This window comes from Cyprinodon variegatus, unplaced genomic scaffold, assembly GCF_000732505.1.
Source record: "Cyprinodon variegatus isolate N-32 unplaced genomic scaffold, C_variegatus-1.0 Scaffold185, whole genome shotgun sequence".
Lineage (NCBI taxonomy): Eukaryota > Metazoa > Chordata > Actinopteri > Cyprinodontiformes > Cyprinodontidae > Cyprinodon > Cyprinodon variegatus.
The window spans coordinates 190,819-210,155 of NW_015150638.1; the positions used below are offsets into that span (position 1 = coordinate 190,819).

The 19,337-nt window shown below is 36.7% G+C and overlaps 1 protein-coding gene across 2 annotated transcripts in view; it reads left to right on the plus strand.

Annotated features, from left to right (window-relative positions):
- LOC107087503 (thymocyte selection-associated high mobility group box protein TOX-like) overlaps positions 1 to 19,337 on the plus strand; it is a 112,090-nt gene that overhangs the window by 30,141 nt on the left and 62,612 nt on the right. The window contains exon 2 of one of the 2 annotated variants that reach the window (XM_015379105.1): positions 12,037 to 12,114. The exons of the other annotated variant lie outside the window; for it this stretch is intronic. Within the exon in view, the coding sequence (XP_015234591.1) occupies positions 12,037 to 12,114 (78 nt within the window). The remainder of the gene's footprint in view (positions 1 to 12,036; positions 12,115 to 19,337) is intronic. 2 annotated transcript variants of the gene reach the window in all.

Consider the following 19,337-nt stretch of genomic DNA (forward strand, 5'->3'; position numbering starts at 1 on the left):
CCACTGCTTTAGAGTAGCGCAGAATTTAGTGTCAGAGCACAGAATGGTGCAGCACTTTTTATGGATAACTGCATCCTAAGTTAAGTGTTTGTCATGTAAATGTGCTGATTATAGTTTAACTCGATCCTACCAGAAAAATGAAAGTTTTAAGGCAAGTATAGCCTAATTTAGTTTCAGTTAATGAACTGTCACATGCAAAAAGGCAAACGTGAAACATGTCAAGACCTTATTGCCTTCTGCATGAAGATCAAGATCTCTGACCACATCTGAGGAAGCAGCAGTTAAACAAACGGTGTCAGTACCTTTTCAGTAACTGCAACTGTACCTACAGACTGATGACAGGAAATGCGGTGGTAACAAGGAAAACCATGAGATACCACATGGAGAGGTAAAAATAGGCCACTTGGCACGAGAGACGGTAAGAGAGGGGGAGGAGAAGAATCAGAAAGGGAGGAAAATTGGTGCAATGTCTTTTAGTGGGGACTTTTTCTCTCTAGACTCAAGATAAAAAAACCTAACTGTTAGGTAAGTTGTTAGATCAATCTCATTTTCACTTGGTGGTTTCTGTTCAGAGATGAAAAAAAAAAAACATTTCCTCTTGTTAAACAGCGAATGAAGAATGAACCCTTCTTTGTTTTGAATTTACAGTCACAGTACCTCCCACAACCTCTGACTTAGAAAGGCTTCGCTATTCAATTAGTTACATGTAAATGTGTTAACACCTCTCACTTCTTCACATTGTCAGTAAGATTACTTAGAAATGTTAACCTTGGAAAAACCCAAAGTTGTTATCAGAATCATACTGTAAAACAAAATATAAATTAGTCAGATGTTCTCTAAATAAATGGATTTTCCCTTGATTTGAGGAGGAAAGGCGATTTGCCAATAGAATAAGATAAATTATGTTTATATGAATAAAAACTACTCCATTGTTTTATTTCAACTGCGTACTATCTAATTAGGTAATTTTTAGGGGAAAAATACACTTCCAATTTCCAGATCATCTTATAAAGCTGCTCAAATTAAGGGAAAATGTACTTATTTTAAGAAGTTTGGACTTAATTTTTGATCAGCTTTTTGCGTTCATTCTCACTACTGCTTGTAGTGAATATTTGTCAGCAGTCACTGGGAGTATAAAGGAACTGTAAAAAACCGGCTAGATACTGAGCTGAACTTGGCATGTTTTCACCAACAATTAGTGGTTTTACATCGATACAAAACTACAATATCAAACCAGCCCTAAACAAAGTTAAATGACTAAAATCCCCTTTTATATTACCGACTCAGAGCTGGATTTGCTTGTTTGCTACAGTTTTTTTTGCTTGTAGAGTGCTAAAAACTAAAATCTGGTTAAGCTCCTGAAGCCTCAGATCATGGATACTCTCTCATGGAAGCAGTTTTTTTTTTCTTTTTTGCATTATCTCTTTATCTAAACTATATAAATTCTGATCCATGCAAGGCAAGTAAGACCTCCAGTGCTGTTATCAGGGTTTCTTAATCCTGGTCCTCTTTCCACTGTCCTTCGGGTTTTCGATATGTCATTACTCTAAAACACCTGACTCAAATGATTGCATTACCTCCTCTGCAGCGCTCAAATGCTCCAAAAGCCTGTTGATCACCTTTTCATTCAAATCAGGTGTGTGGATACAGGGAAACACCCAAAACATGCAGGACAGCGGGCACCAGGGTAAAGAAACCCTGTTCTATATGTTCTTCTGTAATTTCCAAGTTGAGTCATCCAGGCTGTCATGGTAGGCCTGTCACTCCTCGAAAGAAGCACCGCTGTTTCTTGTTTTATTCAGTTGAGGGTAATCTCAATATAGTTTGTGACATGTGCCAGAGTCTTAGAAAATAACGTGTAATTCTGTCTGACTTGTAGGTATCAGTTTCTTGAACACTTAGCCTTCAGATATTACTTTTTTTTTTTAGATTGTTTAAGCCTCTTCATGTAAATAAAGTTTAACAAACTGTGAAAAAAATCAGATATTTCATAATTTAACATGTTTTTGTTTTCCTCTTAGATTAACGTGATTTGAAAAAAGTGTGAATAAGGCAAATATAGAATAACTCTCTAAAGGCATGCATGCCTATTTAGGGCTCTGTAAATTAAACGCTGTGAACATTTTTGACATGCTTGGGAGGTATGATTAGTTTTACACTTTGAGGTAAACAGTCAACATGTTTCATAAAGATGGTATTTCATTGTGTAGATGGGCATAAAAAAATACTTTCCGCTTTTTTTATGTAACAGGGCAGTGGACTATAAATCCATGTCATTTAAGCATTTTTAATAGATATCATGGAAGATGTTTTTAATGGTCAAGCTAGCTTTTCTCCAAACAGTAAACTTAGATAATGGCCTTAGAGGAATTGAAAATAATGTGCAGTCATGCCTGCCCTCCTCTGCATATCTTTTCATTCATCTGGGCTGCTCATTAAAGGGTAATTACCTGTAATTAGTGAATCATGTCGCTTTAATGAAGATGTTGAAAGCTGCTTGAGCCAGAAGGGCTGCCCTTAATTCTAAGTGATGCTCAAAATTAGGAGCAGACAAGAATTCAATAACGGCGGACAGACTAATGAAACGCGAGCACGTTCTTTCCTGTGTCATTGATGGCGGGTGTTATGTTTATTTTTCTCATTAATCTTCAGTGCTAGCACCATCAACACCTGGCTCTGGAGGGCAAGTACGTGTTACTGTATCACATCAGGGTAATAGGCATGATGTTAGATGAAGCTCTGTGTCTAAGAATGTGTGCTGTTGGGTATGAGTGTATTGCTTGCTGAATGGTTGCATGTGTGTGTGTGTGTGTGTGTGTGTGTGTGTGTGTGTATGTGTGTGTGTGTGTTCCCTGGCGGCATGGTGAGTGTTTAATCTGGCCCGGTGGCGTGCCGTTGGCCCGGCTAATCACAGTGTGTCTGTAGGAGTGCGCTGAGCCAGGGGAGCACGCCGTCGCTAACAGCCCCTGACAGACTCATTAGAGAGACCTGGCACTGAGCTTTGCAAAGCGCACACACACACACTCACACACACACTAAACATGTTCTGTGGGAAAGACACACACACACTGGGATAAATTCACACACATCCACGCTTCTTTTTTTCTCATGTTCTTCCACTCTCATTCATATAATTATCCAATAATTGTGTCTGTGTCTCTTTCATGCGCGCGCACACACACACCTCCCCTAACACGCACACTCTGCTCTCCACGTGTGAGACAAGGCAGGCAATGACCCCTCGCAGTCACAGCCCAAACACAGACAAGAGCTGAGAGGGCATCTGGGAAAAGGGGAAGGAGGGGGAGCAGAGTGTGGGAAAATAAAATGTGAGAAGCCATAGTGGAGAAGTGAAGAGCAGATAAGGAAAGTGTTGGAAGCTCACCCTCCATTCAGATAATTTTAATGGGCAAATGGCATTTTTAAAGGCTATTTATCTGCAATCAGTGGATGTTTTGCAACCTCCCGGAGCTTTAAAAAAGTTAAAAACAGAAAGCAAACTGTGCTCTGTGAAAATCAGTTGTTTTTCCACGTAATGTAAGAGTGTGACAAAGGTTAACAGTCTTGCCTTTTTGCAAAACGTGCCTCTTTCTTCTTTAAAAGGTGCAAATCAAACAGATTTTTGGGTACAGTGACATTTAAGAGTTTGACAAATTACTGAAGACATGCTTTGCTGGTACTCACAACAAGGTTATTTGCAGCTTAGCTGCAGCAAGTGGAAGCATTAGGTTTGGCTGAATAACAGGTGAATGCAAAGCAGGTCGGAATGTAGTCAAGTGTAGGGCCTGCCAGCTGTTCATTCTCTACCCTGCTGAAAAACACACACTTACAAATACACACATTCATGGGCCTCTTCATGATTTACCCAGAAAAGGTTGGCTCAGTTATACATATATATGTAAACAAAACAAGCAGTATATATTTGAATGATTATTGTCTTCTTTGAAGGCCTACTGCATGAATACACAGGACATCAAACTATTCTGAATTTCATAATTTCTTACATTTGCGACAAATTTCAAAGATCAAGACAAAGAACAATATACAACAAAGAACAAGAATTAAATAAAAGTATAGGCGTTCCAACCGAAAAGTCTTTAACACTTATATATATAATTTACACACTTCATTATTTATCATCTGGGGAAAAAAATCTAATATTTGTTGTCTAACTCCTAGACTCAAACCAACATGAGGGGGTTTGTTTGGGAACAGCACAACTTGACATTTGACAAATTGCACAGAACAAATTAAATTGAGAGGCTGTTGGTGTGTGATGGCTGGCCATACGTGATGTAGCGATTGTTTGTGTATATCAGTCAAAGTCACGGAAAAGAATAATGCATCGTTTTCTTGCATCTACTTAAGCATATTTAGTTACTTCAGCAATTATTTAATGTCCTACCCTGCTAACATAAAACAGTTTAAGTAGATGCAAGAAGGATGCAGTATTTTTTTCTGTGTACAAGTCCTTAATGTCTGTTTTTTTAACCTAAAAGAGAATTTTTACTTTGTTCCAATGATGTTTTTCGTAAAAAAGGAAGATCAAAGAGCAAAAATATCACATTTAATGCTTTTCTGTATTTACAAGCACATTGAATAAAGCTACAGAAATTAAGACATACATACATTCTAATCTAAAAGACAAAAAGCTTTAGTTCTAATCTGCACAGTACTGGTTGAGTTAGAAGCTTCTTTCTCCAGGATTTTAGGCATATTAAAGTCATCAGAAATATTTAACATATATTCCTGTTGGATCTCACCCTGGTATTAGTACTTCATTTTCATGTGATTGGCCGTATGCAGACTCCTGCCTGACTGTCTCTTTGGCTGACAGCCCTGTTGCAGCCTTCTTATAGTCTGACAGAGGCTATTCTAGGGCAGTGATAGTGTTGTTTTAAATAGGTTTGAATCTCTGGAGTTCCCTCACATTGGGCATGGATCAGGGTTTGTAACACTCTAATTTTCTCTCTTTTCAATAAAAAGCCGTCAGTAACTGCTTTCCATCAGTAAAACAATTACTAGAGGATTAACATGCATCTAATGTAGCTTAATTGCTATTGAGCAGTATTTGAACACAAAAGCCTGAGTATTGCTTTTGAGCATGTCCTTCATTTTATGTTGACATTGTACCCATATTTTTCAGGGCACTTGCAGCACGTTAATACACCATGTCACAGACCTCAAATAATCTGAGACTGGTTTGAAATGGGTTTACTGTTCTCCAATGGCCTCTAGTCAGCAGATTTTTGTCCACTAATACACCACAGTAACGTACCAGAACAGATTATGTGCAGTACATGTGTCTTTATATCCGTATGTGTGTTTTGTGGGCGATCAGATTGACATTTTTCCAACAAACACTACACTATTTGTACACATTGCTACTTACAGGGGCAACAGTGGCACAGGATGCAGAAGTTTGTCCTGCAACGTGGAGGTCATCGGTTAAACCTTTTCTGCTGTTGTCTCCTTGGACACCATGTACACTTCAGCCACATTGTATACTGTAGTAAGCCCCAGGGCAGCTGTAGCTACAGTGTAGCTTGTCACCATAAGTGTGTGAATGGGTGAATGACAGAATGTAGTGTGAAGCACAATGACTTGAAAAGGTGCTATATAAGTCTGAGCCATTTATCACTTTATAGAGCCCAACATGAGATTAAGACTAAGGTGGCAATCTGATACATCTAGTGTCAGCTGTGTGTGTATGTAATAGTTTGGTTTAGGCAATCTAACATCAAAGGTCAATGCAAAGTCTCTGTATGCATCAAAAAAATGTATTGCTGGTGAAGATTCTCAGTCATCCAGGTCATAGTCATTCTAAAAAAGAAAAAGAAAAAAACAATCCATTGGACTTTGTCTCCAGGTTTAAAGATGTCTCACTACCTATCCAGGAAGCTTTTTCAATATAAAATGTCAGCTATGAACTCAACACTAGTTCTGACATTTTGATTTGAAAAAGCTTCCTGGATGGGAAGCGAAACATCTTTAAACTTTGAAATAAAGTTTAGTGGATTGTTTTTTTAACTTTTTTGGAACAAAAAATTTATTATGTGTGGGTTTTGATTTGGGTTATATCAGAAAAAAACTGCTTTGGTTTCACAATTTCTACTTTTCCAATCCCAGAATAATGATTTTATTTCTTTTTTATTTGTTTATAACCGTCTTTAAATTTGGAGGTTCCAGTGCATTAATTTTCCTTCATTTATACAAGAAGGAGCAATTTCCTCAAAAAGGAGAACGAGGATATAACAGTTTACCAAAGCACCCAGCAACAGAAGCTATATTTCTGAGACCTGTTCTTTGATAGGATGAACTGATGTTTAAGTGTTCAGCTGTGATGACTATTGCTACACTTTGGTAAAAGAAAGAGCAAAGTTTGTAAGCCTGAGGGCACTATTCTACTCTTTAGTACCGGGTTGGTGGCATCATTGTGTGTGGGTGTTTTGCTGCAGAAAGGAACTGGTGCATTTCACAAAATAAATGGCATGAAATTCAATATTAGAAAATACTAAAGCTAAATAATAAAACTTGGAAGTAAATAACCATGACAAATGACAATCACAATGACCTAAATAATGGCTTATGGCCAATGAGCTGAAAGACTTCAAGTGGCCATCAGAAAGCATTGATCTCAGTCGTAGTGAATATTTTATGGGAAGAGTGAAACACAGTGTATGAGCAAGGCAGCCTCCAAACCTGACTCTGTTCCCCATATTTGCCAAAATTATATCAAACTAGTGTGAAATACTTATGGAAGAAAAAACAAAACAATAACCCCAAGTCAAACAGTCCCCAGGATAATGAGGGGGAGATTTTAGATTTTCTTTGCCAACTTTCACAAAAAATAATTTATGAATCCCACCCTCATTATCACGGGATTAACTAAATAACGGGTGTTTCTTACTGATCTCTCAAATAACATCTGATTTAGTTTCAGAAGGTGTTTAAAAATGTTCTATTTTTATTAAAGCTACGTGATATCTTGTTTTAACTTTTTTTTGTATATTTATAGATGCTTTCAATATTGACCTGATAAAAGCTTCTAGTGCTTAAGGTAGATTCTCACCTAAAAAACATCCTAAATTATGGGTACCACTTACATGCATATTTATACATAGTCAATATAAAAAGTTTAGCACATCAAAAAGGTCATTTAGTGAGACGATTAAACAACTTTAAGTATGCATATATTAGAGCGCATCCCGCCTGCAGATAGATGCTCTCGGTTTTCTCTTTGTATGTGTCAGTTTCTCTCACATTCACAGCAGCTGTTATCCTTCACTCTCATACACTAACCTTTTTGTCTGAAACTATAATCTAGCCTGCTGGAAGTAATGGGAACGTGTTTTTCTGTCAGCCTTGTTTCAACTGAAAGTCAAATAAACCTGTATTTAATTCTCCCCTTCACTCTTACAACATAACAGGCCAAATCTTCTCTCTTTCTCCAGTTGGTACAATAGATGCTTTACCTTCCTCTCTCCTCCATTCTCTCTCAGTCTTCCTCAGTGCAAGCTATGACATTGAGGAAATGCAATGTGATGTATTGCGGTGAATAATGTATTCTGCAAGGATTGTAGAGAGTGCGTAGAGCAGATGGCAGCAGGTTGATCTCAATGTGTGTGTGTGCTTTTAATGATGAGAGTGTGTATATGCGTAGCTTGTAAGTGTGTGTGGGTGTGCTCACCCAGAATGGGGGAGGGGAATGAGAAGAAGAAGGTAGGGAGGGGCGTTGGGGGTTGGTTTATGTATGTCTATGTGAGCTTCCTTTGTGAGATAAAACATGCAAATGGTGGATTATTTTAATGCAGTTTTTTTTTATAGAGCCTAAAGCTGTAATCCTTAAAGCATTTGAAATGAAAACAGTGTATGTTTTCTTTCAAACTCTCTCTATGACTCCTTTTTTATTTATTTTTTTAAAAGCAGTTATAGGTATCTGTCTTCACCAGCTGTCGAGGAATGGGATACTGTACAGGGAACTTTAATTTGTGTCTGATATAATTACAGTTTTACCCATGATTACATCTGGGATGGACTTAAGCCGGTCTAAATCTTAAATTCTCTAGAACCATTGGTTAAAATAATTAAGAATATAGCTAAATTACCTTTGCTAAGTGTAGAACTACAGATATTAAATTTGCACACTTGAACACACTTACTGTTATGAATGCAAGAACTCCAAAATAAAAGGTATACAACTGCAGCTGCACACTTGGCAACTGACCTGTACCACTGCAGCAATATGCAGCACTGACATAAGGGCAGAAATGGTTTTCCTCTTTCTTCCAGAACTACAGTTAAAACAAGCAAACATAAATTAACCATCACATACTTCTTGCCATTTGCCAGTTTACTTATTTAATAAAAAAAATGTCTGTAAATATTGTTGAAAAATTCCGAGGAGGAAGAGTTTAACATCTTTTTTTCTTCATATCAGGGATGCAGAAGAAGAAGAGAGCAAATGTGTTTAAGTTTGAGAGAGCTGATTTGTCTCTTTGGGATAGTTGATATTGTAAAACATGGCCCAGAGCAATTCATTAGTGGTAAATAATTGAGAGACTCAGTATACTGCGAAGGTGAAATGGCTGTTATTATTTTATAGAGTTTGTTCTTCGGGGCTCTTCAATTTAATTTTTATTAAAAATGCACAAGACTTTGTGTGAATGACTCATTTGAAAGATTCACAATGGCTGCTAACGACTATCTGTCCTTGGCTCATTGTTTTCGAGGTCTTTTAAAGTGTTTTTCTGCATCATTATAAATTCTATTCCTGCTTTCTTTTTAAGGGTCCGTTTTATGAAGGCTGTTACTTTATTTTCATGAGTTCTGCTTTATTTGAGGCAATTAAGCTGCACAAGCAGCAACATGATTCTAGCTCATTTCTCTTCAAATCTGCCAAGGAAAAGTATGTATCGAACATATTGTAGTTCATAAAACATGAAGACTTCTCTTGAGCTGTTTGCCAACAATATCTCATAAAAATAAACCCTCCTTTAAATCTTAAAATTATCTTTTAGAACATTAATGTTCCTTTTTCAGACCCTCACCTGCTTAGTGGTGATGAGAGGTGCCAATTTCCAAACAAACACAATGTAACCTCTAAATAGGTTGTTTTTTGATCTCGTCTGACCAGACTTTACTCTTCCAAGCTTTTGTCGTTCTTCATGAAAATGTTAAAAGGCTTTTGCTCACTTTTTCTTTAGCAGAGGAGTCTTAAACAGTGGGGGCATGCACAGAGGTTATAATTCCAGTCTTTCTCTAGGACTCTGTGAGTGGTTCTAATTTCTCAAACAGCTATTAAAATGACTATTTCGTCTGTTCTATTGAAAATCTTGCAAGGAACCTCTTACAAGTTTTCATAATAGTGCCCAGAAGTAAGTTTCTGGTTCTGAGAGCTTCTTGATAGAGATTTTTGACATAGGACATCTAAAGGCCTTTGATGTCCAACTGATAGAAATTTGGCCAGATTGTTTCCCAAATACTGTAAGAATATAGTAAATTTTTTTCTTTATCTCCCTTTTTAAATAGCTTTTTATTTTGCTGCTCAACATTTATATCAATGCCATTCCAAGTTATACATATGGATTATAGAGCAGTTTGTCTTTACTTCTTTGTCAGTGTTAATTATTCGGGTTTCCATCGGATCTCCATCTTGGGTTTATTTATATAATTGGGCCCATCAGCATAAAAATAAGAAAGACGTGTTTAATATTCATTTTATGACTTAGGTAAAATATGTATTAGTAAATTAAAAATGGTAAGAGCAGATTTGTACATAAATAAAACAACACCATTCTTTGGATGTTTATTAAGCAAGCCTATAAAATGGACCTGAGATTAAAGTTCTATACACCAGCATCAATCTATCTTTGACAATTTCTTGACAACGTTTTGTTTCTTCTGATAACTTTTTAGAACGGTAAGTTTTTCATGGGGTTTTTGAGGCTATCACTTTAACATCTTACACGTGAGGGGGAGCTTTGTGTCCTTTTTTTTTGTGGTTTTTATGGCTGCACATTTCAGCTAAGGACCCTTTTCTCAGAAAAAAAAAACAAAAAAACAACCTTTCACCTTTTCTTTTTGGTTTTCCGGTGATGCAAGTTAAAGGCCAGAGAAGTTTTTATTTAACATCTACACCCACTCGCCACCACGTAATAACCAAGAAATGGGGGAGTATCTGAAGGTCTAATAGGTTTTTCTTAGTAAGGCTCTGTAATAACATGATGGTTTTAGACTGTGGTCTGTGCTTTAGACTTAAGGGCTGTTTGTCCTTAATAACCAAACTATTGAGATGTCTGTATGATCCTTACACTCGTGGGTGGACTGTCCTTTTTTAGTCATGCTAGAGGTAAAACTTAAAGGGCTGACAGTTATGTCTGACTCTAAACCAAACTATTTCAGTTTTTGGTGAAGTGAGACCTAATGACAGTTAGAAGAAGATCCCTGACCACCATACAGCTCAAACTACAGGAGTTGGAGTTCATGGGATGGAGGAAGTTTTAAAAACACTTTTTTTGAGAACTTTCTTCTGTTTTAGCTTGGAATGATGTTTTAAAAGCCACACATGCAACCTTTAGATATGTCCCAGGCCCGACATACCTGAAACAACTCACTGAATTATCTCCATAATATGCAATGAAGCTGTACAGTTTTTATTGGCTATATAACTAATTCAAACTTCACTTTAAAAAAAAACATATAACATATTTTTTGTTATACAACAAGATCTGGTACACCCATAACTACTTGAGCTGTTTAAAAGTAAAATATATATATTTGACTCAAATTTTGAATGGACTTAAAGGAACTTCATTAAACTCTCTGTATTTTCATACAGTATGGAGTACTAAGACTTGAAAAACAGTTTTATGCTTGATTAGTCAAGTTATCTCCTTTTAGCAACCAGTCCCCTCAGTGCGGTGTTTGTATGTCTGGTTTTTCCTGCTCAGGAAAACATGGTATATGAGCGATTGCTTCTCCTGGCACATGTACGAAAATATTAACATCTATCGGAATCTTATGATTTGACCCATAGTTATCACTATGATTAACAGATTGGCAACGTATCTTTAAATGAGTCATAAAGTCACAAATAGGCTTTGATAATGTTGGAAAACGGCAGTGATTTCTATTTCTTAATGTTGTGTTTTGTCGTAAGTTTACGGTTGGTGTGGTATACGCCCTCCTAGGTTTAGACAGAATATTAGGTACAGAGGAAAAAGCCAAACAGATGGTATAATGGCTTCAAGTACTGTGTTAATGCATCTAATTTCTGTGCAGAATGTTCATTCATCATGCATAGTCTTTAGACAGTCTTGGTTGAATTCCAAAGCTTCAACTTCTTCCTGTCTGTTGTCTGTCTCTTTTTTCTTTGTATGGTCAAAGTTTCCTTATGAGCACTTTAAAAATGAATGAGGGTTCCACAGTAACTTTGAGAGAGACTGATGCTGTGCTTCATATTAACTGTGAAGTTAATATGATGGTAACTTACTTCTTTTGATCTCATCGCCAGGTAGATGTGGAAGCTCTGAAAAAAAATCTTCTTAATCTATTTTCTCCTGCGTATTAGTTTCCTTTTTTAGTGTTTCTTGCTTGTTTTCTCAACCCAACACATCTTATGACCCTCTTTAATTTTTTTGGCCTCCTTGGTTTGGTTTCATTGTTCATTTCTACTATTGGTTTGACGTGTTTGGTGTAATAAGCTTGTCAGTGTATGTAAAAGAGTGGGGCAGCATGCATGTGGGCACGGACATGTTCAGGGGGCGGAGAGGGTGTCAGCTCATTAACCTCCTTGTTCCCTTTGCAAAGCCCTGCATATAATCTGTGTTAGTCTTGTGTCATTACTCCTCCCCCCCTGCATTCTTTAGCTGGGAATGACTAGAAAGAAAAGCAAATGGCAGAAGAAGAGGGAAAGGCTCTTAACAAATGCCCCTGCTTTTACCTTGCAAAACTAAAGCCCACACATCTGTTTCCTTCCCTACTCTTGTCTTTTCTTTCTCTTTCTTTACCTGCTGTCTGTCTTTCTGACCACAGGCCCAGTACAGTGTTAGGCTTCGCACTGCCCCCCCTTCAGGCATCAACCCATCTAGGAAAAGACTGGCCATTGCTATGGTGAGCTACGGTAGCTGAAACCCCCATTTTTTCAATAGCGTTCACTAATAGTAGTGCTCATTGAAGCAAATGGAGTCTGAATAGATTCTCGAAAAGGAATTTATTTCAGACAGACAATTTCAAGCAATTTTGACAAACAACAATAAATAAATGAACCAAATACACACAAAAAGAGACTGGGGAACATCAAACCAAGCCAAACTCCAAATTTCAAAGTAATTAAATTCACCTGGACATAAATAGAAACAAAACCTTCCACCAAATAAACCTATCGGTATATATAACCAGAGAACTGACATCAATTAATAGAGATTGTCTGAAAAGGGGTATGAAGAAGTAAAACTTTATTTTCATACCCCCTCGATTCTTCATCTTTAAACGTTCAAAAAGTTTCCGTTATTCACTGGGATTGAAATGAACATATAGGAATTTCATATTGTAAGAGAATGAACTATACCTACAAACTATAGGGTGTTTAATCCAACTATTGTTAAGCAAGAAACCAGACAAACTTGGATCTCTATAAAAAATGTATGTGGTGAATAATTCACTAGTCTGCATGTGTAGCAATGAGCATATACAGTAATATAGAAGTGTTTCCTTAAGTCCAGACTCCAGTCCAGGTCCACATTGAACTGTATCCAGTCTTACCCCTCCACCACCCACATTTTTTTTACTTTAAAGGAATAGTACACCCAAAACATGATTAGCCTTCATTTTCTACTCACCCCCATGCTGAACAACACTCTGGAGTACTTTTTTGATATCTCAAATGCATCTGGAGTTCTGGGAGGCTTCTTGCTGTCTGCTGACATTCAAATAATGGAGGTCTATGGCGCCCGAGGCAGAAAGGTCCATAAAAGTCCACAAAAAACGTGTCAATATTCCTCCATACTGCTCGTCCAATGTATTCCAAGTGCCCTGAGTGGGTAGCATCCAGAATTTACTCGAAACGAAGTCATTTAGAATGTTTTTAGAGCATAAACAGTAGTGTATAGGATTTCCTGAAAGCGCGCACATGCGCGTTCACGACGCTACGGAAGCCAGCAGACCAAACCAGATGAAAGTGCGCATTCAGCGTCTGCTCTGCCAATAATGCAAGCGTAGAAGAAGAAATGTGCTGTTTACCTGTGCAAAGAAAGAAACAACGAAAGAAAAATGTCTGAGGACTTCAGTGTTGAGGAAGAGCATGAGTTCTTTGCCGAGCTGAATGCGCTGGTTTGGTCTGCCGGCTTCCGTAGCGTCGTGAACGCGCATGTGCGCGCTTTCAGGAAATCCTATACACTACTGTTTATGCTCTAAAAACATTCTAAATGACTTTGTTTCGAGTAAATTCTGGATGCTACCCACTCAGGACACTTGGAATACATTGGACGAGCAGTATGGAGGAATATTGACATGTTTTTTGTGGACTTTTATGGACCTTTCTGCCTCGGGCACCATAGACCTCCATTATTTGAATGTCAGCAGACAGCAAGAAGCCTCCCAGATCTCCAGATGCATTTGAGATATCAAAAAAGTACTCCAGAGTGTTGTTCAGCATGGGGGTGAGTAGAAAATGAAGGCTAATCATGTTTTGGGTGTACTATTCCTTTAACGCTCATCTTAAGCTCAGCAGCACCAGAGGAAGAGACTGGTTGGTGTTGTGCTAGTTATGAAAATAAGATGATCAAAATCAGATGATTAAAGTAGAGTTTACTTTGTGAAACTGAACACAACCATTTATGTACATTTTCAAATTATAAGGTCATATGAAAACAGAGTGGATGTATTGTTAGCCCTGTCAGTGCCCGATCGGTATCTGAAGCACAGTCCATACCATCAGCTCTTTTGCACATGTGTCTCGACAAGAAACGTCTGGATCATCATTGAAAAAAGTAGTAACACTAACAACATAGCTTATTTCTATCCTGAGTTATAAACCCATGCTGAAGAACATAATGTAAAATGTTGAGAATGATTTTGCTGAGAGAAGCAATGCTTTAACATGATTTCCATTGCTTGTCTAATGTCATCACCACCGAGGCTCAGCTTCAGCTAAGTATGTGACGGTTTCTATCGATATTTTTAAGTTATTTTTATAGTATGCACTATATACTTTACAAGTACAGTGAAATAAATGCATAAAACATAAAATAACCACAATTATTTGCAAATATAAAATAAAAAGTGCCCTGTTGGGCGTACGGTAGGGATCGTCCATATGGGACAGATTGGGTACAAGCAAGCAATGAAACAGAAAGGATGTAATTTAATTCTCTCCGGAAAGTTGTTATTTACTTTATAAATGTTGTAGTTTAGTACTCTTTTTATAATCAAGTATAGAAACATGCACTTTTTGTACTGTTTCTTAAAACACATTGCAGATCTGATTTTCTTTTGGCTGCACATGCTCAAATAAGCTGATTGTGTGGATTGTGCTTCCAGCACTGATCAGTTATTGGCAAGCTTAGCACTACAGCAGCTAATATCCTCAACAGAGAGCTGCATGTTTACCCAAGATAATTTGAAGACATATAAGCCAGCTATTACATGGCTTCAGAAATAAATGATAAAATTATGCACACTTGGTAGGAATGATTTTTGAAAATGATTAAATCTATAAAACCCAAGAACAGGTTATGAGCCTTAAAACTTTCCAGAAACAGTTTGGACTATTACGTATTGGTCACTGTTGAAACAAATAGTTGCTGACTTGTATTTGTTAAGGACAGTGTGAAGGCAAGCCTCACTTCTGAAGAATTGTGCATGATTTTGCTTAAATTATCTGTTTGTGAAACCCCTTTATACAATTGGCCAAACCAAAAAATAGTGTCGCTCCTTCAATCTTTGTATTTTTACTAAGCATCCAACAAAACTTTCAGTTATGCTTGAAATTTCATATTTATAATTTTTTTCTGTCATGTTCTTTTAAAAAAAAAATCCAAAAATTTGATTGGCTTGATTTCAAATAGAAAAAGTATTGAATCATATATTGGAAACTTTTTTTCATATACGTTTTATTTTCATACAGCTGTTTTACAGGAATTTACACATATCAGAAGTGTGTAATTAGAGGAGTGTGTGAAAAAAGGTGCAAAAAAAACGCCTCTATGGTTGTTACAGTAGAAACTCACTCCATGCAGAGAATAAATAGCTTGAATCTTAATGTACTTTTAAATAGTTTCGATAGAGGATTTGTTACGCTTATATGTGTTTACCAGTTTATCCTTATTCTGGCAAAATTGCACAGTCCATCTGTTGGAGAAGTATGCCTCTGATCTTGACATGTGCAGACTGAACTCCCTAATTCAGGATAGATGAAAAACATTCAAATAAAACATCTAACATTTCTAATCTCATATGTATTATGACACATTTAGATATGGTATTTCTGTTCTAAATATAGGCACTTAAATGAGTTTTAATTTCTCATTTGACTCATCAGCTAACTTTGCATCTTAAGCATCTGTTAACTGACTCTTTGTTACTGTCGTCATGCTGTGGCAACAGTTTGTTTGTTGCTTTTCTGTGAATTTTTTTCCGGCCAAAATTGTGGTTTTATGGGTGTATTATAATTGTTCAGACTAGTGGTGTCTCATATTGTGGTGTCTTAAGTATTCAGAGATCTATTTTTTCCAAATAAATTAATTTTTACAATTTATATTAGACTTGCATAGCAAAGTTTTCTGTTCCCAAGTTTGTCTTTGACTTAAAAGCCGCTGGATATTCTTGGCCCTTCTTTATTATATTTAATAAGAGCCCATTGTGGCTAGTAAGAGAATTATAATTTGTGTTGTATGCAATATTTTTGTATAATGTGAAGAGATTTTGTGTTACCTTGTGAGCTGCAGGATTAAGTTATTTGTTGTCTCACCCAAATATAGTATTGCTTCTTTTCTATTCTTTGTGACACTTTTTTTTTTTGGTTTTGCTTTTGTCTATTTTATTCTGTTTAGAGCACCATATTACAATAAGATATCTAATTATAAGCTGAAGGAAGCCAATCGTTGTAATGTTTATTTGTTTTTCTTTTTCTTTTTTTCCTTTTCCTGTTAGAGTTATCTGATGATTGTGGTGAGCAGAAGCAAATGGCAGGGGTAACATGACGTTCACCATGCCCTTTATCTTCTCTCATCACTGTTTATCCTCGTCAGTTAGAAGTTGCTTGTGTACTTCTAGATCCCTCTGAAACTGTAACTTCTTGCAGCTCTTAAAGAACTAATTGTTTTTTTTCACATAGAGATGTGCTACTAAAGCCTTTGCTGTTAAGCATAGCACCTGCTGGACCCACCAACTAATTGCATTTGATGTTAATTTGATTGATGCCAACAAAGCACGTCCAGCACTACTGGGGTCCATGAAGGCTACCACAGCATGATGGTGGAGGCCATGCGGGTTGCACTTTGGTTTTGTAAATTTCTTTCTTCTAAACCTTTGTGCTTACACGTGGCTCACTGGATGGTTGTGACCTCTTTTGCACTCTTCCTGAATTGCTGCAGAGGCAGAATGATGTCGCCAATGATCCGCACTGTAACTTGTGCTCACTTTAAATGCAGCAGCCACACCTCCAACAACAAATCAATATGCACTGAAGTCTAAATGGAAGAGTTGGTGGTTTGGTTCATCGCTGTAGAATTCACCGAAGCATAAACAATGTAAAAGCACAATGCTTGCATCAAAGTCATGTTTACTATATAAAAAACATCAATTATTCAAATCTCATGTTAGGATTATGTTGAGCTTATTGCATGGTAAGATGTTTTTTACAGAGTAAGGTCCTTCTGACAATTGATCAATTGTGAGTGGAAACTTATTAACTGCACAGCTTTACGTCTTCAAAAATAAAGCTGATGGTGTGGGCAGTTGTGTGGGACTAACATTAACAATATTCTCGAATTTGCATAGGAAGTTTCATCCAAACCAATTATTTTTTAATATAACAATGGCTAGTGTATGAACTGCCAGTGAGCCGGCTTAGAAAAATATGTAAAGGTAAGCACTGTGTTTGTTTACAACTTTAAGCTTTAAGCCTTCAAACTAAACATATACATACATTTGTTTGGGAATATTTCTAGTTGCATAAAACACCCAGTAAAGGTGTGGAACCTAAATAACAGACGCTTAGATTTTTGGTTTCCATGCATTACATGAATTCCACCGTATGGCAAGCCTATAAAAGACTTAAATAACAAATAATGGCATGGCCTCCATCCTTTCATGGCCTAACCCCTTTTGAGAACGTGTGGGTCATTCATAAACAGAAAATAGGAAATGTTACATCTCACTTAACGCTGCCTAAAAGGCTTGGAATGCTGATAAACAAAAAGTTCACCATCAATCAAGAAGTTGACTGAATCTTTTATAGAGTGGCTATAATAATCACTAATCATTTTGAAATTTCAAAAAAATAATTTTGTATATTTGTGTACTTTTCTCACTTTATTGGGTACAAATTAATGAGATAAGAATAATAGTGACCCAATAGTTGAACAACCATAAATATTCTATATAAGCCAAGTCCTTGCTTTATTTTCCTTAGATATGCAAGGTTGAGGTTAAATAACATTTTGGTTTACCTCAAAGCACCAAAGAAGTAAATGTATCCTTAAATAATACAACTTGTCTAATATTGATGCTACCTACATTATTCTTTATTTACTTACTTCTTATATTATCTCGTGTAACAGTGTCATTGTGATGTAAGGTCAATATGCAATAGTCTTACGGGGCTATTAGTAAATATGCCTTAATCCTTCACAGAATCATTATTTTCTCTGTTAAAGGAAAAAAATATTTTTATAATTTATTTACACATTATTTAAATCTTAAAAAAAACACAAAATGAACTGAGAAAATCTCTTCACATTCTAACAGCCAATGACTCGTGTGTGCAGATAAACTGTCATCCGTTTAGATTTTTATCCTTTTGTGAACCGTTGTAGAGCCGAGTTCAAGGTGGAAACAAAACCTTTTTTTGGCAACCCACATGCCCCACACTCCCACCTCGCACTACCTCTCCATATTCTCAATCTCCACTTGTATCTCTTTTCATCTCTGTTTCTGACTGTTGGCTCTGTTTTGTGGTTATTCCAGCACATCAACAGCAAACTGGATAAGTGAGAGCTCTGACTTTTTTTTTTAGTTTTTATTTTGCTGCTGCGTATCCCAAGGCAAAGGTAGAACCGGAAGTGGTAGACACTTTTTTTTTTCTAACTTCATTTCAGTATGCTTCTTTTGCCTTGGAGCTGATGAATGATTTTGTGCCATATTTTCTGAGAAATTGGAACTAAGTGAGACTGTTTTCTCAGAGTTATACTAATTGTGGTACACTGCTGTTTTTTTATTAACAATTTTCACATATTCTTTTTTTTTGTTTTTACCCAAAATTCTTTTACTAAATTTTTAGAAGAATATAATCTAACCGATCTATTAAAAATGGAAAATTAGCAAATGTTTTCTAAAGATGTTTCTGTAATGCTTATGGTCTTTATTCATAGTTATCCTGCAAGGAAATGCGGATAACAGAGAAGTCATGTAGCAAAGGTCACAAAGTCTGGACTCAAACTACAGATAGTTAAAGTTCTAGTAAGTCATGTGCAACACTCCTGAGCTACAGTATGAATATGTATATAACTTGCTTTGAATTTCAGTTCCGTAAAAGAGAAATCACACAAAGCCAAAGGAGCAGTAATAGATATTGTAACACTGTTGCCATGCCTGTAAGTGCTGCGGTCTGCCACAACCAAACTTTTGGTTATTCCCTGCAGAAGAATTGATGCCCCTTAGTCAACATTGTTTCCAACTGAAGTATGGCTTCATAGTTGCCCTAGTAGAGCATAGAGGCTAAAGTAAAATCAACAATTAGTTGAACAGCTTCCTCTGACATTTTTTTAGGATTAAAGAAAACCTGCAAATTTAAAAATCCGACCAACACACAAACAGATGATAATTGTTGTAATCAGAAAGAGAGAGATGCAAAGTGAAAACATGCTGGAAATAAGGGTAAGAACTAAAACACGTGCTAGGGGAAATGCTGCAAGTATCAAAGCAACGGAATTTTGATAAAAGCTGCAAACTAGCTTTGCGTTATGGAAGCGCTTCAGAAGACTCTGACAAGTCAATCAACTCGCATGTGGTCAGATTCTTTAAGCCGGGCATACACAGTGTGATATTTTCAATCGTTGCATGCAGCTACTGCTCAAACTGTACGACGAAACCAGAGCGTTTCAAATTTCACAGCT